Below are 22924 nucleotides of genomic sequence, written 5' to 3' on the forward strand. Positions count from 1 at the left end.
TTTTTTATGACTTGAGGATGTCTGTCTGGTTTTTTTCCTCCAGGATCCCAGAAGCAAGCACAAATTTAAGATCCACACCTATGGGAGCCCCACCTTTTGTGACCACTGTGGGTCCCTCCTTTATGGGCTCCTGCACCAAGGGATGAAGTGTGACAGTAAGTGAAGGTTCTCTGTGTTACCAAAAGAGGGGTTTAGAAAGTAAGTGGAAACCCTGGGTAACAGCCTCTTACTTCATTTCTGTGGAAAACAGTGTTTCAAATGTCAGCTATTTATAGTCCTGTTATATTTCAAGTGGATATTTCAGTACTATAATGATCTACTAATGAAAATCACCTCTGCTGCTGAGAACGCAGCACGTTCAGCTTGATGTGGCTGAAGAGCCTTTGCTGTGGCAGTTTTGAGAAAGCCTCTTGAATACACCCTTAAAGACTGAAAATTCAGTTCAGTTTGTAGCCAGGGTCCAGTATTTTCCTTGTATTTAATTTGTATTGGAAGTGTCCTGCTAGAAAAATCTAATAATCAATTTAAACTCACGTTCATTGGGGATGCTGACGTGAATGCTCTGTTTTCTTAGTCATATTCCCAGCAAGTCTTTATTCCATCTTCACTTTTATTTTCCCTTGCACATCATTAATGGTTATGTTTAGGTTTCTGAAGTAGATTATTTTATTCTCTGCAGAATGTATTGTAAGATGTAGCCACATCATTGGGTGGAAAACCACCCAGCTGTGATCTGAAAGTCTGGCCAACAATTAAGCATTTAGCCTTAACTTTCACTTTCCTCCGAGTTTGCAGTGTGATCATAATTATTGGCTCCTCATGGGTGTCTGAACCGTTTTTGTCTCCACAGCCTGTGACATGAACGTTCATAAGCAATGTGTGATAAACGTGCCCAGCCTCTGTGGCATGGACCACACAGAGAAAAGGGGAAGGATTTACCTGAAAGCTGAAGTCATTGGTGAAAAACTGGAAGTAACAGGTAAACAGCTCACTTTGGAACTTTTCAGGTTTTATAGGCATTTATAACCACCGTGTGCCTTGCTCAGATCTTGGTGTGTTAAAGCCACTGATGGAGTATTTCCCTTCAGAAGTGTGAGGGTTTCATACAAAGTGTCTTGGAATCAAGAACTGGGGTTCATGAAAATAAATAGAAAAATGAAAGCTGTGGTAATAGCTTTAAAAACTCTGGAATATTAATTAGAAAATCACTTTATGTCATTTTTTTTCATGTAAAAAGCAGCTCAGTAGGATGGTTATCTGTTCAGGAAGTTCCCCATCATCTTCAGAACACGAGAGATGCACTAAACTTTCATCAGCTGGGGAGTTGTTTCCTGTATTTCATAGTGTTGAATAAACAAAAGCAACTTGGATTCAGTCCCAAATATTGCTCCCAGTGAATTATAAAATAAAAAAAAAACATAATTCTCACATTCTTTGAGCTTGAGGTTACCAAGATGGGGAGGAGGCAGAGAAAGGAAGGAAAGAGAGGGTGGCAGTTCTTTTCCTTGGAAGTGTTTCTCCCGGGATTTATGAGTAACTTTTGGTTGTGCACAGCCAGACTTGCACACCCCCACACCCCACCGACCCAGTCTGGGGCTGAAGCTGCAGAAAAAATTCTGTGTATCCAGAACAGGGTCCAGTGCTTTTATCATTGCCTGGTTGGTGTTGTAAAATGGAATCAAATTCGAGGGCAAAGTTTTACACCAGGGCAGAGTAGGAGGTTTCTTAGACCATCTCAACTTCTGCCCTTGGTTTTCCTGATGTTTCTTGACATTTCTTGCTTGTTGGCAACCTGTGGATGTTGAGTGTCACGTGTGGCTTCAGTGTGGCTCAGCTGACAGGATAGAGCCTGTTAGACACTAAAAGGACATTTCTTCCACCTCTGTTCCTCTTTGTGGAATGAGTCCAGTAGAGACCATCCCCTCGTGGTCAGCATAAAGGAAATGAGACCATCACCCTGAATTTTCCCTGCTGACTGAGCCAGCAAATATTCCTCCTGGCACTGTATTCTCTGTGGCTCTGTTCTCTCTGAATCCAGATGCCTCCATATTCTCCTGTCAGACCTTGTAAAACGCATTGAAAAGAAGAAGTTGGATAAAATTTCGTTAGAAAGGATCAGAACAGATCCCAAGTGGTGCTTAATTGTAGCTTAACTTTTCCTGTCGACGTGGGAGGGGAAATTTGTCCAAGGTACTGTCATTAACAGAAGGTGGTTTCACAAAGTGGTGAGGCATTTCAGAGATGGTGATGCAGCTTCTAAAAGCAATTGTACCATGAGAGAGAATTAATTTGAAAATCATCCAAGTGACAAAATGTAATGTTTGCATTATTCTAGGCCGCTCTGCAGCAAGGTTCTTAAATATGGCTCAAACTTTCTGCTGTAATACACATAATTTGACAAATAACATGTGCTTATTTTCTGATGATTCAGTGGGTTTATAATCCTTTTAGGGACAAAAACATTTGTCACAAGTCTCTGTGGTACCGAGGCCCTGTAAAACGATTACACAAACAAGGATTCTTTTAGTTCACAGTTTTATTTGAAAAGGTCTTCTCTGAGATATGAACGTGGTCAAATTGTTACAGGCATTTCTTGGGTTTTCTTCATTGCTCTTTTTGGTGTCAGTGTACTTGGCAAATGCTGTTTCTGTTGTGTTTATAAATAAAACATTTCCATCCTACAATTAAGTAGGTTTCTGGACAACAAGAAAAATGTTTACTATAACCTTGTTATGTGTAAAACAATTACAGGGCTGTTGTTGTGGTTGAGGCTTCTCAACATTTCCAAGCTTTCAGAAAACTTCTTTAAATGAAAGTGACAGTTGTTCTGAAAGTAAGCTGCTTTTTTGTTTCTTTAAATAAAAAAATGCCATACAGACTAAGCCCAAATGACATTTCAGGTGCCTTTTGTGCATGTTTAACTGAAAAGGAAATTAGCAGTTGTCAGGTAGTTCATGGACACACTGCTATGCAAAAATTTTCTCCTAGAATGTCATTGCTTCTAAAATATTTATTGAGAAAACCTTTGTTAGAATATGCAGTTCCCAGAGCTGCCAGGCACAATATCACTGCCTTTAGCTTTGGGAAAGGAGGTGAATTAAGTGTCCAGGAGGTTTAGGAACAGCAGGAAAAATAATCGATGATTGCCTGTTTGGTTTGAGCCCTTGTCTGAATCTTTTTCAAAGGAATTACTCTGTAGGTGTTGAACTGCTCCAGCTGAATTCCTCAATATCCCTGCCCTGCGTCCTGTTTTGGTTGTTAATTAGCTCCTGCTGGTTCCTTCTCAGCCAGCCTTGATCTCATGCAAAACATTTGTGCTGCTCGATGGAGACGTGCTCTGGGGTTGGCACCTTGCAAATCGCTGCTCTGGGGTTGGCACCTTGCAAATCGCTGCCATGGGCACCTCGACCCTCCCAGTCCCAGCCAGGACATTTTCCTGATGGAATGTTGTAAATAGGACTGAGTTTTTTTCCCCCCAGTGAATTCTAGGAAGGAGGCAAGGCAGGGTTCTGCCAGGTGGGGCTGGCCAGTGGCTCAGTCAGATTATCTAAAATCTCCAAGTTGGCAGGTTTTGAATTGAACTAATGGTGGGAATGATTCAATCCTATGTATAAACACACTTAATTCCAGTTAACTGGGTCGGATCTTCAATCCAGGTGCATGAACACGGACGTGCAGGTTTTTCTGTGTGAATTGTAGAGACCCTGCAACATTTCCTCACAAATGAGTAGGAATTTTGGATTGGCACACTCTGCCAAAATTCACCATCTTGCCAGGGCTGCTCAATCTGCCCCACTCAGTGCTCATTTCGTTGAAGTTCTTAAACATCAGTGGTTTATTTTCAATGGTTGAGCTGCTTGCTTGAGAGTTGCATTGAATATTAATAATTTATTGCACTTGAAGTAAATCAGTGGGGTAGTTTTCTTTTTATAGAAACACTCCTGAATTGCTTATCTCTGAAATCACTGAGTTCGTGACCCTTTCATACGTTGGATTGACGTGGGGGGTTTGCTCTTAGGCATAATAAAGCAGTTTTTGCTATTCTTAATCTCTGCTTTTTGCACTGAATTTTCTTCCTCCTGATGTGTGCTACAAGTTTTTTCACTCTTATATTTACCTCTTGACCCATCTTAGAATTCAGGGCGAGTTTGTAGGTGGTTGAATCACAGTTGCGATTTTTTTTGTTTCAATTTTATATTTGGGATTATTTTTATAGCGAATGAACAATAACCCGTGTGAGAAAAATAACCCCATTTGCTGCACTGATTTATAAAAAGCTGCCACGTTATTGGGACCCTAAACTGTGCCCTGAGACTGGCTGGGAGTTGGATGTGACAGCAGCTGACAGGGAAGAACCAATTTAGGGACAGGGTGGTAGTGACTTGCTGGCAGCCAGTGCACCCCCCTGCTACATAAACCTTGTTAAAACACACATAGACACAGCCCAGGATTTTCAGGAGGGGGGTTAAATCTATTTTTCTAAGCTTCGAGAATACAGAAAATCTGGTTTCATTCCTCGGTGATGCTCCTGTCATTTGGAAGGAGAGGAGGGCTGGCAGTGATCCCTGCAGAGGTTGGGAGCACAGAGCAGGCTCTCCAACAATAACCTCCCCGGGAGTTCTGTGCTCCCCACTGTGCATTCTCCACATTATTTGGGAGTGTGTGAATGCTGAGCCACCTTCTGGCTCTGCATATTAATGGCCTGTCACGCTGCTTGCTGGGGACAACGGGGGCAGGAGCCTCTGCCCAGACAAGCTGGGGAGACAAACTCGGAGAATTTTGGCACGTTTCTAGAGTCTCATAAAAATTGTTTCCTTAAAAGGTCTTACCACACACACACACCACTCTAATAATTTTAGTTATGATTTTCTAGGTCAGTGTCTGTCTTTGTTAGCATTGACTTCCTAATATCTGCGACTGATTTTAAAAGGGAGCATACGGGAATATTCTCGATATTTGACCAGCTTTTAGTACCAAATGCCTATAAAGGGATCCCAAATAACTCCTTGCACGTGGGAGACATTATTAATGTCTCAAAAAACACGGATCTCATGGTTTGCTTCACTAATATCTCTTTTGTGACATTCCCAGAAGCTGCAGGGTTGCTGCAGTCATTACAGGAAAAGCTGTGCCTTTAGCAATGCCAGCCCTGATAACAACAGAAAGTTTCCTTCCCATTCCAGTCATTAAATTTACTTTACCATGAAGAAATAGGCAATGCATGGTATTTAAAAAGAACATTAATTTTTCATAAATGACCATCTACATGCATACAGAAATATTAACTAAATCCTATATATTTAGGTAAGTGTATATACAGATAAAATTAGAAATGTAATGGTCTGAATCCTTTTTCAGACGATTTGATCCATCTTGTGTTAAGATTTATGTTTCATTAAGCAGCTGTCCTACCCAGTGGTGCTTAATGATAACTTTTACAAAGATAATCTTATTTTAAAAATAAAATAGAATTGCTCCTGTGAGATTTCCAGTTAAAATTGAAAGCAGAGAACCTATTGCAGGCACAAGAACTTGGGAAGCAGCGTTAGGGACGATGGTACATTTTTTGTTAGTAGGAGAGGATATATTAATAAATAGAGAGAAATAAAGTGTCCTGCGAAATTGGTTCATTTTTTGTCTTGTTGTAGACAAGGAAATGAATCATCTGTGCCTTGTACATCTCCTGGGCAGTGCAAGGGCTCGTTATATTGCCATTTTTCAGGGCTCCAGTAATGGGAGCACTGGGCTCAGGAGGGACATGAAAAGAAATGTTACCTGGGCAGGGGAGTAGTTATGGAATAGAGAAAAGTCTCATATCTGAAAGCCCTTTTAGTGATGAGAACTGCATGGAAACTGGAAATTGTCTGAAAAGCAGGATTTGTTTTCAGAGCCACTTGTACATGTGAGTCACAACCAGCTCCAGAAAGGAAGCACTCAGTGAGTTTTATTAAAACCTCGTAATAAATCTTTAATGAAAGCTGAGCAGTTCTGGAGGCAGCTTTGGATTTTGCATACAGAGAGTACAAATCCACAAATTGGAAGAAAGATTATTTTCAGTAATGGGTAAATCTTTTGAACTGTGGTTAAGGGGAGTGCAGGGAGGAACTGGGGAGAAAGTTCCTTGACTGAGAATACAAGATCCTCTGTCACTCACCTAAGTCATCTGAAAACTGGGCAAATCCCTGGGATTTAGGCTAGAATGTTCTTCAGGAGGCAGTGAGAATTATGGAATAATTTACTAATGCTTTATTGTGTGAAGACAGAAACTTGGAGCTAACTCTTGGAGCTAACAACAGCCTCCCTTTTCCTTCATTTCTCCGGATATTGTGCCAGGCCAGACCGTTGGAGACTGGGATTGTCTTTTAAAAGCAGTTATTAGCATGTGGTTGAGAGATTTCTGCTCATCTAAGTTGCCTCTGGGGGGTAAAAGATTGGCACAAAATGGTTTCTGTGATCACTAAACTGGTTTATTATCCACATTTGGGAATTCAGGAAAAAGGTAGCTGTGACTCACTTGAAAAGGAACTGAGTAAACTCATGCTGCTAATCATCCAGCTTTGTTCTAGGGACAGAAACATTTATTTATTCATTCCCATGACTAATTTTATCTGATGGTGCCACAAGCAGCTATAAATCCATAACTGCATATGGCTTGACCTATCCAATCTCATGGAAAAAGTTTCAGCTTCGTCATCCCCTCTCTGAATTCCTCAGAATTCTGCCTGTATTTCTTCTCTTTGCATCAAATGTCAGTTGTTCTCTGCCAGCCCACTCTGTTTTATTTAGATTTTTATTTAAAGTATGAATACCTAAGAACAAGATCTGTGTTTGCTTATATCTTTGTACTATTCCTGGGAAAGTGGGTGTTCCAGTTCCAGGCATGGCTCCTGGATGGATACTGCTGGTTTAGAAGGAGCACGTGATAGAAGAGCCATAGGACAGTCATCAAATAGTCTCCATTTTCTGCTGAATAGACATTTAGGATCTCTCCTTCATTAACAAGGAGGAAAATGGCACATTTTTTCCCTATTTCTGTTTTTAGAAGGAAAGCCTGGGCAAGGTGGGATTTGTTCAAATTCAGTATATACTTCTCTTTGTTGTCTGTTCATCTGTGTGCTCTCTCAGTCCTCATTGAGTCCAATCTGGACAAAATGTTGGGAAATTTAACTTGTAGCAGCTGCTTTGCTCAGTACAGAAATTGTTATCATCCTTAATAGTTACGACAGAAAAGCAACAAATTATATTTTAGGTTTGTGCCCAAGTTATGCTCCACTTCACCTCACTTCAACCATCTCATTTAGAGTAGCATTCCTAGCACAGCATTGAGTTTAATTAACTAATAATTATCAAGCAGTAAGAGGTTGCTGGCTGTCATTACAGCTATGGCACCACTCAGCCACAGTTAAGTTGATTTATTTTCAGGGGGTTATTTTTCATTTCACTTTTTCACCCCCACACAAGAGACGGTGCCTTGGGTGGGGAGGGGAAATCTCTTCTTCGTGTCAATCCTCTTAGAGAAACCTGACCCATCCTGTTAAAAATAGGGCACCCTTGGAGATGGACCACTTGGATGCTAATTCTCTATAAGCACCATTCAGCACAAGTATCATCACGCTGCTTCCTCAGGAAAAGAAGTGCTAAGTCAGTTGGAAAAGGATGTCTAAGGGTATTAATTATGCAGACAGAAGTACAAATGGGCCAGATATCTTAAAACAAGGAGGGAGATAATGACTTTGTCTGCAGCCTGTATTTAGTACATGTTGCATCTTTCCTTCCCAATTAATCTTTGAGCTTCTCTTTCTTATATTTAGAGGTGGGGTTTTTTTCCATTTTCTGTGTGTGCTGCAAAAGAAAGAAGCAATCTTACACATGCTGCCGTGGCCTCCTGCTGCCAGTGTTGTTTTCTAGGCTCAGCAGGTTTACCCAGGCTGGTCAGTGATGGCTTTCTCCAGGGAATTCTCCATGGCAGAGCTTCCAAGGATGTCTCTACATCCACCCAGCCCGTTGCTTAAAATTCTCCTTGTTACACTGAGCCTCTCCAGGTAAAACTGAAACCTAAAAGCTCAATCTGAAGATGCCATGTTCAAATTAAGCCATTTTGTTCAAGGGATTTTAGTGAAAAACTTCCCAATGTGTATTTTTGGGAAGCTGTAGAACATGTGGAGAGTTCTGCTCCTCACTTATGTCAAACTACAGGATAGAGAAAAAGAATGAGAATGTGGATTTTGAAGTAACAGCTCATGTGCCAAACCTGGCAGTGCAGTCACAAGAACCATGCACAAGAGGACTGAAAAAAAAAAACCAAACCAAAAAAGCCAAAATAACCCCAAATATAGGATGAGAGAGAGCAGCTTGCACTGAAAGCTGTCACTTCATCCCGCACTCGCTTTGTGGTTCTCAGTCCCTTTGGGATTGTAAATACTTAGCTAAAATAAGTCATTTAATCTCAGTGTTATTCCTCAGAAGTGTATTTGAAGATGGCTTTCAGTATGCTAAATTTTCATATTGGGTGGGTTGGGTTTTTTTCATGGGTTGAGAACAAATGGTTTTCCAGCTGACCACTGGGTGTGAAGACCCTCAAGGGGCAAACTCAGAGTAAACGAGAGTGGAAACAATTTTCCTGGCCTGAAAACTGTCATTTCCACAGTTGCAAAGCCCTGTCAGCTTCATACAGGGATTGTGGGAAACTAAAAATGAAATGATTTGCAAGAAAGATGCATGTTTCTGTTCTGTTCTTTTAAAATACAGTGATTTTTTTTTTCTGATATAATTATTTGAGCAATAAATTTAGTGAACAGAATTACAGTTTATTCTAAAATTTTAACCCATAAGCATTTTCTGTCTGTAGTTTTAAAACCACAAATTTAAGAAACTTAATCAGTATCAACTGCTGGGTCAAGTTCATGTGATTCATTTCCAGCCACGATCTAATTTCCTTGATTAATTTACCTCAGAGTATCTGTTCTGCATGAGAATTATCTTAACAAATAAACTAGTGTCTTCCAAATCAGTAACTCACATCCCTGGACACTGCCTTCTTCCCACAGCTATTTTGGATATAAGGTACCAGTTTGGTCTGGTGTTTCTTCCTTCCAACTTGTTCTACCACACCTAATAATCTCTCATTAAATAAACAGAGCAGGTCAAACTGTTTGAAATTATGGGGTTTTTTTCCTGTTGCACTGGTGGGTTTTCTCCCAAAAAGAAAATTTCCCTCTGCATCCTGCATCAGGGGCTCAGGAGTACGTTTGCACTTGGCAGTTGTGTCCTTTGGAAAAACACAATGAGCACTAAAACACTCTCTTCATCCCCTGCAAGGACAGAGTCAGCCTAGAGTTGCTTCCATCACCCTGATAATACACCTGGTGTGTGGGAAATGGAGCAGAACATCCCATGGTTTATAAATCAGTGCTGTTTTACAACAGGGGTGTTGTCAACACCACCATCTTTCATTTCACTGGCCTTTGGTAAAGCACAATAATAAAAACCTGCTGCCCAAAAGCTGTCCTCTTCTTATTCTATATATAAAAATAATATCTGTGTTCCTTGGATGCCTTTCAGCCTCCATGCTGGGAAACAACAGATTGAAATCCTGGGAAGGCTTTTTTATTTATAATACGAAAATGCCATTTAAATCTGGGGGAAGAGGAGAAGAATGCCTTGAGCAAACAGTAACTAACCTGTTGCTGAAGATCTAACAAGTTTTTTTCTTTTCTTTCTTTGCATTATCTCTGACTCTAAAATTCAAATTTTTGTAGGAAATATTTTCCATCGAGAAATATTAAGTGGCTTAAAGGTTGATGTTTCCTAAATTTCCTTTTAGATTTCTGCAGTTAGGTAGATAAATTTGAAAAAGCCCTCCTGAATGAAAGCTGAGGACACTCAATCCAGGATAATCTCTCTGGTGACTTTCTTCATCCCCTGGGAACCGTGTCACCCTCAAAGCTTCTTGCAGTCGTCCTTCCAGAAACAATTCCAATCTTAAACTATGGCTGTCACAAAGGAATTCCTGAATGAAAGCTGTTTTCTATCCAGAACAAGCCCAGAGATTGCTGCTCCCAGCATGATTTGAGATGCCCAGTTGTGAGCTCCAAATTTCCCTCCCCAGCTTTATCCCAGCTGGTTTGGGTGGGATGGGGTTTCCCAACACGAGGAAAATTCACCTCTTCTTCCAAGGTGCAGCAGAATAAAACATTCCATGATGTAGAAATGTTACTCATGTGGCTACAAGAGGGGGGGCAGTGCTGTCTTTGCTCTTCCATTGGATATTCCACTCCCCTGCACTTCTGACCTGCGGGTTCTGAGGGGTCTCTCACTCTTTGGGGATCATGAGATAACTCACTTTATTTCTTCTTTTGACGTTGTAAAAGTAGAAACCACATTAAGATTTTTGTGAAGCTGAAGTTCAGCTTGTCTTCCCTGTGTTTTTCCTTTGGTTGCTGTCATGGCATAATGTTCTCAAGGATTCCCTCTGACAGCTGACGAACTGTGAATCCAGGGGAAATTTAGTGTTCAAAACCTTCCAGAGGGGGATCATATCAGATAATGGACCCTCTGAAATCCATTGTGATCTGGCTGTTGCCCTTACAGCTTTTGGCTGATATTTCTGTCGTTGTATGACCTGAGACTGATGAGGAAATAAAAGCACAAAGAATTGGTACCTGCTTAGAAAAATTACAGTGATGGATTTGGGTATTTAATCGTTCCACTGCAGGAAAAGGCTGCCTGGGAGCTGCGTGTCGGTTGTGAATCACTCCTCTCCTGTCACTGCTCTCTACAATTCTGACAAATATCACCCAGTACAACCTCACTTTACAGCAAGGAGTTTCTTCCATGCCAAGTCTGACAAGTGGCTTTCACGTCTTATTTATTTGTCAGCATCTTTCAATAACTCTGCTTTGACATGTTATTGCGTTTTATGAGCGATGTCTAATCCTGTACAAACAAGCTGTTTTTTTTTTTTATATTGACAGTGAGAGAAGCAAAAAACCTCATTCCCATGGATCCAAATGGACTCTCAGATCCTTATGTTAAACTGAAGCTCATCCCAGACCCTAAGAATGAAAGCAAACAAAAAACAAAAACCATCCGTTCTACTCTGAATCCGGACTGGAATGAGTCCTTCACATTGTGAGTTTAACACCATTTCATGCAGGATCTTTGCCTGGTTTGAATTGTTTGTTCAGTGTTGCATTGGAAACTGCTCTATTTCTCTCCCTTTTAGTAAATTAAAGCCTTCAGACAAAGATCGCCGGTTGTCCGTCGAGGTCTGGGACTGGGATCGAACAACCAGGAATGATTTCATGGGATCTCTTTCATTTGGGGTGTCAGAGCTTATGAAAATGCCAGCCAGTGGATGGTAAGAGTTTCAGACAAGGGAGAAGGAGAGAATATATCACCAAAAGTTTTAAATCAGTCTTTTTCTTCAACACGATCTACCTTTTTTTTTTTTTTTTGAGTTTTTCACTGAGTTTCAGGCTATAAATTCACTGAAAGTGCAACTAAACCTAGGAAATACAGGCTATATATATATATTTATCTAAGGAGGATAATGAAAGGATTGCTTTTCTTTTGTGGTGTTCATGAAACTTCTACTGGAGCCAGGAGCTGCTGCAAACTCAGCTCTGTGTACATAGTCTTGTGATAGGAATTTTATTTTTATCTCAAATACGATGTATTCATTACTAAGTGTATCATGTTATATATAGCTCTGCAAATTCAAAGTGCATGGAAACTGATTTCATAAAATGCCGTCTCATTACCTACCAAGCAAGGGGTAGAACTCACCACATCTCCTGAAAAAGGACATTCCTTCAAAGACAGCTCTTTAGGGCTGTGGAAGCACTGGAGACAGAGGTTCTCCAGGGTTGATGTCTCCCATCATATCACAGGATGGGTGGGAAGAATCTCCTTGTCCATTAAACTGCCTTGCCACGTAATTTGGGATTAAAGGTTTGATTTCATGTTAAATATGTCTTATTTCTGAGTTTGCTTTAGGTCCTTGAGGTCAGTTCTTTACCTGCCTGTGACACTGATACAAACCACACACACAAAAAAAATCATATAATCACACTAAATCAGGCTTCAAATCTAACAGGAATAAAACTGGAAAGTCACTTTTTTTTTCTCAAATGTTCCTCAGGTACAAGCTGCTGAATCAAGAAGAAGGTGAATATTACAATGTTCCAATTCCAGATGCTGATGAAGATGGAAATGCAGAGCTCCGGCAGAAGTTTGAGGTGAGGGCTAAAAGCTGTATATTGCACTTATTTTTCACTTTATTACGAAATTTTTCACTTTATTCCAAAAAAGAAAGCCCGTTAAAACATACATATGGTTGAGTGCTACTGCTTCTGTTCCTGTGTCAGCACTGTGTGACTTTGGTTTCCTTGAAGATTGGGCCAAATGGTTTAATTCAGTGGTGGCATCATTTTTCTGACAGTTCAGCTTCTGTGCTATGACACTTCTAAGTTGGTATTTTAAAATATGTTTTGTCAAGCGTGTGTAATAATTTCAATATCTTCTAATACTTGCTGCAAAATCTTCCAGCCAGTATCACTGGTATCTGCGTTATTTGACAAATGAAATTCTCAGAAACCACATATTTAGAATGTTTAACACTGTAAGTTCTTGTGTTTTAACAAAAGGCTTGTAATTATTGCTGATAATTTAGAGTCTCATAATCTTTGCAGAAGTTTTTCATGTGAAATTCTGATCTCTGTAGCGTGGGTGAGGATGTTTTTAAGGACCAGAGGTATTGGTGGTTGTGTGTAGAAAAGAGAATCCAGAGAAAAGCAATGCTTTCCACAGTGTCCTGCCTTCTGTGGTGCCAACTGGAGGGGTTGGTAGCCACAAGCACAGTCTCATTGTACCATACAAAGGAGTAATTCCTTAATGATCACACTCAGCCAGCAACTCAGCCTCTTGTGACAACTACAGCTGAGACTTCAGCTAAGTATTTGCTGACCACAAACCCCAGGAACAGGGCAGGTACAGCCTGGGGAGGGAGGGGGTTTGCTGATGGCTGTGCTGGATTCAGCTCATCTCCCTTGGCTGCTCTTCCAGCTGCTCACACAGTAATGAATTTGAAATATCCCAACCTGCACTGTTGGTTCCCTTTTCCTGGTTGGACATTTCCAGCCCCAGCCAGGCTGTTTATCCAGAACGTGATTAATGTACCTGTTGTGCATAAACAAACACGCCTGCTCCTTTCAACCTGAAATGGCAATTTTTTATGTTCACCATCAGGCAGAATTCTCCATTGTTATTATAAAAGATGGGTTAACCCGAGAAAGTGAGGAAAAACAGCACATGTGCAACTTTCAAGGAAGAAAAAGAAAAGGTGCAGCAATTTCTTGTGAACGCATTTGGATCAGCTCCCATATTCCTGTCTGCAGCATGAACTATGATTTTTGTTATACATTTGAGAAGTATTTCAATCTCCATTCCATTTTCCTTTCTGGAAAGGATCACAATTGTGATCTGACCCGGTGTGATTTTATTTTGCTGCACTAGGTCATTTGCTGTTCAAGATCATATTTATTTTTTATCCTCCCTATGAAGAATAGCTTCAAAAGTAATTCTGTCCACCCCTTCCATGCCCCTGTGCATTATACAGAGCCTGGAACTGGTGTTTAAATATTGGTGATACAGGTATAGAAATCTACTTGGTTTTTCTCAGGTCAGAGACAGCACGAAGACAAGTCACTAAAATTGTCCACTTAAAAAGGTCAGATATTATATGCAATGTGTTTGCATATTGAATTTACAACCTCTTAGGCTTTTTTCTTCATGCTACAGTAAATACATTGGTTGCAGGAGAAACAGTCAGGGTTTATCTGTGTCCTGCAATGAAGTGGAGGAGAAATCCTGAGAGGTTGCATCGGGTAAAGCTACTGGACCTGGTCCCAGAAACAGCAGCTTCACATAGGGGCAGCTCTGCCTCAGAAATAATTAGTCTGTCTCAAAGTCTAATTAGTTCAGCCTCAGCACTGTGTATTTGAGGCTCTCCCTGTTCTGGGAGTAGCCTGGTTGTTGCTGTTTGAGTGACTGAATTAATCAAGGGAAGGGAATAGGTCTTCAGTGAACATGGTGTCTCCAGGAATGTGATTTCCCAAGGTGCACAATGAACAGTTTTAAACCATAGTGATGATAAATGAGTGTGAACAAACTCTGTAATTATGAGGAGACCGAGGCTGGGATAATGCAGTGTTACATGGCAAAAGGATTCAGGTTCACCCATTTGCCCTCTTGTAAAATTTACCACCCTGAGAAGGGGCAGAGGGAAGCAGGACCCTCCAAGAAAAATTCTTACTTGTTTTCAAGGGGCATCACTGTGATGGCTTCTAAAAATTAGCAGCACAGATGTCTGAATGGTGGTATTTAACTTATTAGCTATTCTGGTGTGGCACATAAGTGGTGCTGACTCCAATCATCTTTTATCTTACTTCTGTTATCATTTATATTCTGGCTTACATAGGCATTTTATTTTAGGTGCCCTGTACTAAGGAACAAGTAGATAGCACTGAGAAATATGCTGCTATTTGGGATTTAATGACATCATCTAAATAAATATTGCCACTGTTCTAAAATCAGCATTGAAGCCTTGCAGGAAGAGGATCGCAGATCTTGACTGCCATTTTGCTGGGGGAGTGAGTTTGTCAGGAACATTAAAATTATAGATAGATGTCTCAGTTTAATGAGACTGAAGTGTTTTGCTAAGGAGGATGAGTTATGAGGAAGACCAAACTCCTCCCTCTAAGCACCTGTAAATCTGAAACTAAGAGGTTTCAATCGAGGAAGTCTGGAGAAAGAAAAAAAAAATAACAGCCCTTTATTAAAGGATATATATGTGTATTGGCAGAACAACAAAAGAACACAAAAAACCCAACCAAACAATAATCCTGTACCTAAAAATCCCCTTCAAAAGGAAGCAATTTGGTACTTTCTGCTTTTTGGCACAATTTTAACCACGGTGGGCAGGGGGTGTGTTGAGCTCTGGCGGTCGCTGCGTGAGGGCCCCGGTGCACCGGAGGAGCCGAAAAATGGAGATTCCCACACACACAACGAGAAGGGGAAAAAGAAAAGGGGGAAAAGGGGTTCTTCTCGCGAAAACTCACGCTGTCTGTGGCTGACTGTGGCCGGGATTTCCCCCTTTGCATCGATGGGCACAAACCGCTGCCAAACACGGGAGCGGAGGAGGGAAAGGGCGACCTCGTCCCCAAACAGTTCCTCTGCAGATGGGTCAAGCCTCTCCGAGGAAATCCGAGCAGATCCAGGCTGGGGGCAGAACAGGGCACAGGCAAGCCAGGGCCAGAAAAAAGCCCGATGACCAGGCTGAGAACAAAACGACCTCGGAGCCTTTCCAACACACGCCTTGCCTGAGTTAAGGCAAAAGTGAAATAAATGCCACCGTTTCTGAGGAGAGAAGAAAAAAAAAAACTCAACACCCCTCCCCACATTCTTAGGAGGGCCATCAGGAGGTCCCAGGGACTTTTCAGCAAAACTTCAGGAAAGAAGACGTTCATCCATAGCGATCTCCCAACTGCAAGCAGGAGAGCAAGGCAGGTGAGCAGCTGGGAAAGATGGGGGGAAAATATCCCAGGAACAGAAACAAAGCTTGGATGCTTTTCATTGCCTTATGCGAAAGCAAAACCGAGAAGTGTCCGGACATAAATTAATGACACTTTTAGACTGGATTTTTTTACACCTACCTGATTTTCCAAGAGATGGGACTTTCCAAATAGAAACTTGGCAACGAGTTGATGTATGCTCTGTGAGCAAGCTGGACTTGGGGACTCTGCAGCTTGCAAACACTTAACTAACTACATGGGGTATGCTGATGGCTACTTTAAAAGCAGCTCAAAAAGAGACAGAAGCTGTTGCAGCTCTGGACTCTAACCCCCCTGCTCCTCCTGTGACAGAGGACAAAACTAAGAGTGCAGAGTAACCCTTTGAGGAGAAAAGCGGCTGCAAGCTGCCCAAACTCCCACAAACGTGCCTTTCCACCCTCCCGAAAGAGGAATCTGACATTGACTCCGACGACTCTTCTGATCCGGGATTAGACAAACCGGAACAAAAATTATCTCCTTTCATTAAAACCCAGAATGGGCACAGAAATATTTATGGAAACAAATGGGACGAACGCAGAGAAAAGGCTTTAGCAGCGGGTGACTGGGAATTTGTAACTGCCTGTCCTGTTATATATCGACAACAACCTCCTACATATCATAACCTGTCTTATGAGATGATAAAGGATTTACAGTAGCTAGTAAGAGAAAGCAGTATCTCCTCACCCCGTGTGTACTCCTTTTTAGAAGTGTTAAGTACTTCTTATGTGTTGGTTCCTCATGATTGGAAATGTCTCTTGAAAATGGTTTTAACAGCAACACACCCTGTTGGGAATCACTGTACGACCAAATGGGACGAGGTAACTGTAGCAAACCCAAAATCAAGCAGCCAAAGCACTGGTGTCAAGCCAACAAAGGGCTGAGATTCACGTGGTACCAGAATCAACTGTACAGAATGAACGATTTCCCAACCATGCTCCTTGAGCCACAAGGATTAGGGATCTTGGGAACTTTACACGCTACAACATGTTTCTATCTTAATTTTTTCACAGGTCCTCGCGCGAATCAACCCGAGCTTCACATCTCTCCCATAGGGATTTATGCAAGTGCTTCTTTATGGTGTAATGAAACACTTAGCCAGGGTTTGTCCCTGGCAATAAGCCAATAAGGTTACCTGATTTATTCTTGATTTTTGGGCAACGAGTATGGAAGAGCAATCCTGGAAAAGCGGTGAGGGGTCCCTGTGCTTTTGGGCAACTAACACTATTTCACCCTAATAAACTACCCTTGAACAGAACTCCACTCAGCAGAGGCAAAAGATCAATAAGCCAATTTTCCACAAATTGTGACTCAAATGTTCAGTTCTGGAACCAACTGCAAAGATTCTTTTCTAGCCTTATAGCAGGCACATGCTTTAACCTCTCTAAATAAACTTGGCTGCTGGCTTGCAAAGGAAGCTAATGCTACCAGCTTAGCAACAAGTGCCTTACTAACTCATGTAGATTCAGTGAGATGTGGAGGATCGTGGACCAGAGCAGAACTTAAAGGGTTACCGAAGCAGAGGACGTTGCCAGAACGGAAGAAAATGTGGCAGAAGGTGAGAGGAAGTGTCTGCAATGTGCCTGGAGCCAAAGGTCGTGTGACCCAGATGAAGATGATTGAAGAAAAGAAGAAAGCGTGTTGGAAGCTGATAGGTGTAAAGATGGGCATTAGTTGTTGATGGGTAGAAATGTGCATACTGTGCATTTTATGTGCATTTATAGGGCCGAGTATTGCTTGTTGATAGGTTGAAGATGCTTTGCTTTGCTCACAGAGCAGAAATGAAACTAATTCCTCTATAAACAGAGGCTTGAAATAAATAATAAACGATTGTGACCAGCAAGGGTGTCCATGCTTCAATCGCTACAACCTCCCATTTAAATCAGAATTTTAAAAATATCTGCCTGCATCTAGATTTCAACAGACAGCCTTGAGACTTGGCCTCAAGCTCTCACTGGTTTCAAACTCTTTACACAATCCCATCACATCCTTCTTAACATATCACTGTAACCACCCAGACTTCTTATTTAAATGTGGTTATTAGCCACACAAATCTCATGGATATGCTGCTTCGCTTGCTGGACCTTCTGGCACAGATTCTTTAAGTCATTTATTCAGTGTAAATCTACCATAAAATAGCCATGCAAGATTATAAATAAATAATAATAGATTCAAAAATTCTCTTTGCTTACATCTGTAAATGAACAGAAGAAACCTGTTTGTCATGAGAAGTTTCCTCATTGCCCATTCTGCCACCTCTGAATCAGCTGAAAAATTAACACCCAACTTCTGCCCTATCCAACAAATGGGACCAAATTTGGAAAAGAAAGAGTCGAAGAGGATAGTGCTTTTTTACCTTTTTGATTTTATTGCCAGGATTTTTCTTATTATGTACAATGTGTTATCTGTATGAACTTGTGCATTATATAGAAAGTGAGGTGTGTTATGCAGGGATGCAGTGCAGTGTTTTCTACACAACAAATTTTATTCAATCTACGTATTTTCTGGATCTCACCTCTCACTAGAACTTACAAATCCATTATCTGCTCATTTAGCAGTTATCAAATCTGTCCTCAGTGATTTATACGTGATACATCATTATTAATATTTGGAGATAAAAATATACTCCTGTAGGAAGTGGAGGCAGGAGAAAATCTGTCACTATTTTTCAGTTGGTTTTAACCTTTGGTTGTGAATTTTCTCTCTGGAATGGGATTATTTGTGGCCATCTCAAAATGCAACTCCCTCAGAATAATTGTAGCTGCTCCATAATTGTCCGTGCTGAGGTTGCCATGGGAACTCCCAACAGTCCCAGGTGGCTCCATGGACCCAAACTAGCAAATCTTCCGACTGCAGCATCTACTCTTTGTTAGATACTTATTTTCTTCTTGCAGTATTTTACTAGGCAAAGAAAAAAGCAGGATATTGAAATAATGCAACCTTATGGTATTTTTTTCTACCAGGTTGTGGTTTGGGCAGTAAGATGCTTTTGCTGTTTAGAGCATCATTCCTTGGGGTTTTTTTTGTATTAGAGGAAAAGAAATGTGTGAATTGTATAACTTCTATTGTAGAAAGTTATTTCAGTTTGGTCAAGCCTTTTTTTTCTTTTCCTGCTTAGTAAAGCACTTCTTGATAGAATAATAATAGAATAATACTGGTTTAAAAGTAGGCTGGTGAGTTATTCTCTCTGTTCCTTTCTTTTCACATCACCAACACGGGAAATGTTATTAAAAATAAAGCAGTTATGGTCCATTCAAATGATTTTTTTTAAATTAAACAAAGGCCAGAGCAGCTGTAATCCTGACACGTGGACACATTTACTGAGCACAAGGTGTCTTGAGTGATGGGAGCAGTGTGAGTCACTGCTTTGGGAATCGGAGTGATCCGAGCACGTTGTTGCCGCTCCTAAAATCTTCATTTTAAAGCCTCTTTGGGGAAGACGTGCAATGGTCCTCCTGGTGCGTAATCTTCACATATCAGACATCTTCTTTTGTTCTAATTACTTCCTCTAGTGTAGCTCTGGGTGGGTTTCAGAGGAACGAAATTGTTCCCTTGGTTTCTGAGAGAGGCTGCTGTTCCCACTGGGGGGATCCATGTGGGACCATTCTGATGGTGCTTCCCTGGGGACACAAATGCACATCCACCACCCAGGCCACCTCTGAGTGGTGTTTGTGCTCAAGATTTCAACTACCTTGACCCATGGAAATGCTGGTGGAGGCTGTACAGAAGCTGGACCTGTTGTGTCCTTTTCCAGCCTGCAATGTAAGGTGAGGGAGCAGAGTCCAGAACAGGGTGGATTTCGAATCTGAGCACTGGAAGTGCTCAGTCAGTGGTGACATTTGGGTGACATCTCAGTGCTTCTAAACATAACTATTAGGATGATCCTAAAGAAAATGTCTTTTAAAGTGCCTTATCATTTGAAATATAAGAACAGGGAGGATGTGGAGCTTGGCCATCGGGCTCGGTTATAAATACCCAGGAGCTCTCCAGTGACTCAGGAACTGCAGATATTTCTGCTGCTGAGCTCCTCCAGGATGCAGAGCAGCGCTTTGTTTGACTAAACTTGTGTGTTAATCCTTGTGCAGACGTGAATTTGCAAAGCAGTGCCCTCTCCCAGTCTGGATTTGTGCATACAGAGCTCCCATGGATTTACACCACCAGGCCTCTCTTTGTGGCTGCACAGCTGGTGTTAAACAGAACCTGAAAATGTCCCCAGATTTCAAGGCACAATTAAAGCTTTCTGATGAGTTCTGTTGCTGTTATAGTCTAATGCTAAAGAAACCTCTTTCATTTATTTATCATTTCCTTTCTCAACACCAATACATCATTTCAGTTGTTTCACTGCAGGTCCTGCATTTCTTAGATCTTCAACACTCCCTTTAGTTTTAGTTTTTAAAGCAGTTTCTGGCTGCTTTATTAGAAAGGAGAAGGCCAGGACTGTCTTGATTAATCTGACATTTTCCTGATATTCACAGCAACTTTAGGTCAAAAGGACATTTTCTTTCTTTCCTTTAATCAGTGGCCAGAACATCCTAGAGCTGTCTTGATTCTGAGCTGGAGGCTGGGTGAAAATGTTGCAGTTGCACAGCCAGGGCCATAGCAGAAGACTCCAGGAACTGTTTCAGTAGCTTCTGAAGAACCCAATGAGTTTTCTAATTAAATTAACTAATTTTTCATTAAAAAAAAAAACCAACAAAACAAAATAAACCAAACTGTAGAGGAGCTTATGATTTTGTTAATTTGTGGGTTAAGTTCTCCAGGTCTCTCTGTAAAGTATTATAAGGGCTGTGAAGGAAACATTTCTTTGAAGTTTTTGAAGGATGGCAATGTTTTTGCCCCAGAGCTCTTATACTACAGTTACTTTGCTCTTTTTTTTTAATAAATAAAAGATATGATCTCTTCCAATCTGTATCTAACCAATATAACTCCCATTTTGAAGCAATAACTGTAACTTCAGGCAGGTCAGGGAAGGTGACATGAAAAAGGGAAATAATGTTGCTGACACTTCAAATTGTGAACTACAAGATTAAATTTACTTTTCAGGAAACAGACACTAAGCTACACTGAAATCATGACCAGCCAAAATATCACTGGCACATCAATCCACTCTCATTATGCATATAGAGATATAAAAAGAAGAGCTGCTTTTTTTGGCCATGGCACTCATTCCTATTTTTAAATTGTGCATATTTAATCATTAGAGAATAGTTTGCAGCATTATAGAGATGCTGTTAGATGACTCCATCTGTTCTGTACTATAGTTTGGCATGGGGAATTCCCATATGCAGTTATCTGGAGGTTTCCCATCCACTCACCAGAGCTCAAACTAGAAAACTTGACATTTCTTAACTAGATGGCATAAATCTCTGCTCTCTGTTCGGATCAGCCTCTGATTTCCCTAAGGCTTTTCTCAGGCAGCGTGTTGTGATTTCAGGTGAAGAATATATGTAAAAAATCATATCGGTGGGAGGGATTTCCTTATCCCTTTTGTAAAGGTTAAATGTGTGTTGCAGAACAAGGCAAAAAAAAAAAAAATCAAGAAACCCTTTAGTGCTGTGGCCCTGTCAGAGCTCACCAGCTGGTGAAGCCCAGGCTCCCCACAGCTGGACACACCTGGAGTGTTTCCCCAAGGAATGTCCCGTGCATGAGGGGGGAGGATGTGCCCAAAGCTGAGGAGCAGCTGTGTGAGGACCTGTCCCTCACTGTGCTTGTCCCTGCTCCTCCCTGGCAGGGTAATTAACACCGATTTATTTTTTTTTGTGTGGTTTTTCTGTGCTTAACAGATGTGTCCATTTTGTATTCCCGCTGCTGTGTCTGTATTTGTTTATCCTGCTACTAATTGTGGTTGCTTTGCTGTGCCAGCCCTTACTAACCAGGCAGTGTTTCTCCCTTTCCTGTCTCTTCCAGGACTGTCATGTAAATATCCACTTCTTCAAGGTAGTTTTGGTGTTCTCCTGCACCTTTCTCTTCACACAACCCTCTTGACTGATGTTTGAAGTTTATTAAGTTCAGTTTCATCCTCAGCATGTTTTAAGGATGCACTTGTTTTTCTCCCAGCTAAAGGTTTTCTTTAAAAAAAAAATGGATTTGTCACAAAATACTCCCCAGATTAAGATTTTACTACCAAAAAGCAGTCATCCAACCTGAGCAGATGCAGTGTGCCTTTCTTTTTGAAGGAATGAGTTAAATGAATGCCACCTTCTCATGGAAAATGGAAAATGGTGCATCTTTAATTTGAAAGACATTCATGGAACTTTAAATGACTTTCACAGATCAAATAATGCTCGTGGTCACTGTATATTTAAATAGATAAATTTGCATACTACAGCATGCATGGTTTATGGTATAACATACTACATCTATTGCTCTATGTTATTTGGAGTATGCTATATCATAAGAGATTATTATATTATCATGTGCACAGATGCTCTGATACCTGAGATACCAATTCACCTGTTAACTTCCCATTTTGCTTTTTTCACTAATCACCACATCACTCTGTTATTGCCATAAAAGTTACATCTCAGCATTGAGAACATACATGTGTGGACTTTATATTTGCATGTATCTCTGAGAAATTATCTTGCTTTATTACGACAAAGGTCACTGACACAAATCACACTTGAAGTTTTATACATTGGTTAAGTTACAATTTGAATTAAAATTTGAAGCTCCTGAGCTGTAACTGTTTTAATCTAAGATTATTGAAGCCATTGTCATCTTCAAATAGTATTTTTACAGCTGAAGTTGACCTAGAGCAGTTTACATGTTACAGCTCGAAGCTTAAAATACTTAATTTAAAAAACAAATGTTATGTTTGAAGAATTGTTTATATTATTAATGCATGATTTTAACAAATATTCTAATACTGAACCAGAAAAATCCAAAAATAAGACCATTTGTCACTGCCAAATATTTCCTAATGCAATAATCATTTGTCATGCAATCAGTAACACTTTTTCTTAACCTTGATTCTTTATCTGATATCTCCATCTCAGAAAGGCCTGTGCAGAAGAGGACTGTCCTTCCTCAATCCTTTATACCTTTTCTTATTTGAGAATAAAACTGCATGGGGGTTTCATTGGTGAAACTTGTTTCATGCTGGGAAGTTGGAATTTTCTCTGTTTAAGTGTGTTTTTAAAGGAGAAAATGCATTTGGAATAAATATGAAGTTTTGTCACTTCATTTGTAAAAACCGGGCCTTGAAGTGCACTGATATAAACTGACAGAAGTCCTTGTCCATTCATGTTTCCACCACAGGAAAGCACCCAAAAGAAAGGGCTGAGGAGTTTCCTACAGCTGCTGCTTCCCAAAAA

General features: G+C 40.7%; 1 protein-coding gene across 1 annotated transcript in view; it reads left to right on the forward strand.

The window, feature by feature from the left end:
• Positions 1-22924, forward strand: part of LOC108495770 (protein kinase C alpha type-like) — a 78695-nt gene that overhangs the window by 32470 nt on the left and 23301 nt on the right. Inside the window, exons 2-7 of the mRNA XM_017811815.1 lie at positions 44-155; positions 851-979; positions 10974-11130; positions 11225-11359; positions 12143-12239; positions 21516-21545. Of these exons, the coding sequence (XP_017667304.1) occupies positions 143-155; positions 851-979; positions 10974-11130; positions 11225-11359; positions 12143-12239; positions 21516-21545 (561 nt within the window). The 5' untranslated portion in view covers positions 44-142. The remainder of the gene's footprint in view (positions 1-43; positions 156-850; positions 980-10973; positions 11131-11224; positions 11360-12142; positions 12240-21515; positions 21546-22924) is intronic.

This window comes from Lepidothrix coronata, unplaced genomic scaffold, assembly GCF_001604755.1.
Source record: "Lepidothrix coronata isolate B3197 unplaced genomic scaffold, Lepidothrix_coronata-1.0 Scaffold34, whole genome shotgun sequence".
In the NCBI taxonomy this organism is placed as follows: Eukaryota; Metazoa; Chordata; class Aves; order Passeriformes; family Pipridae; genus Lepidothrix; species Lepidothrix coronata.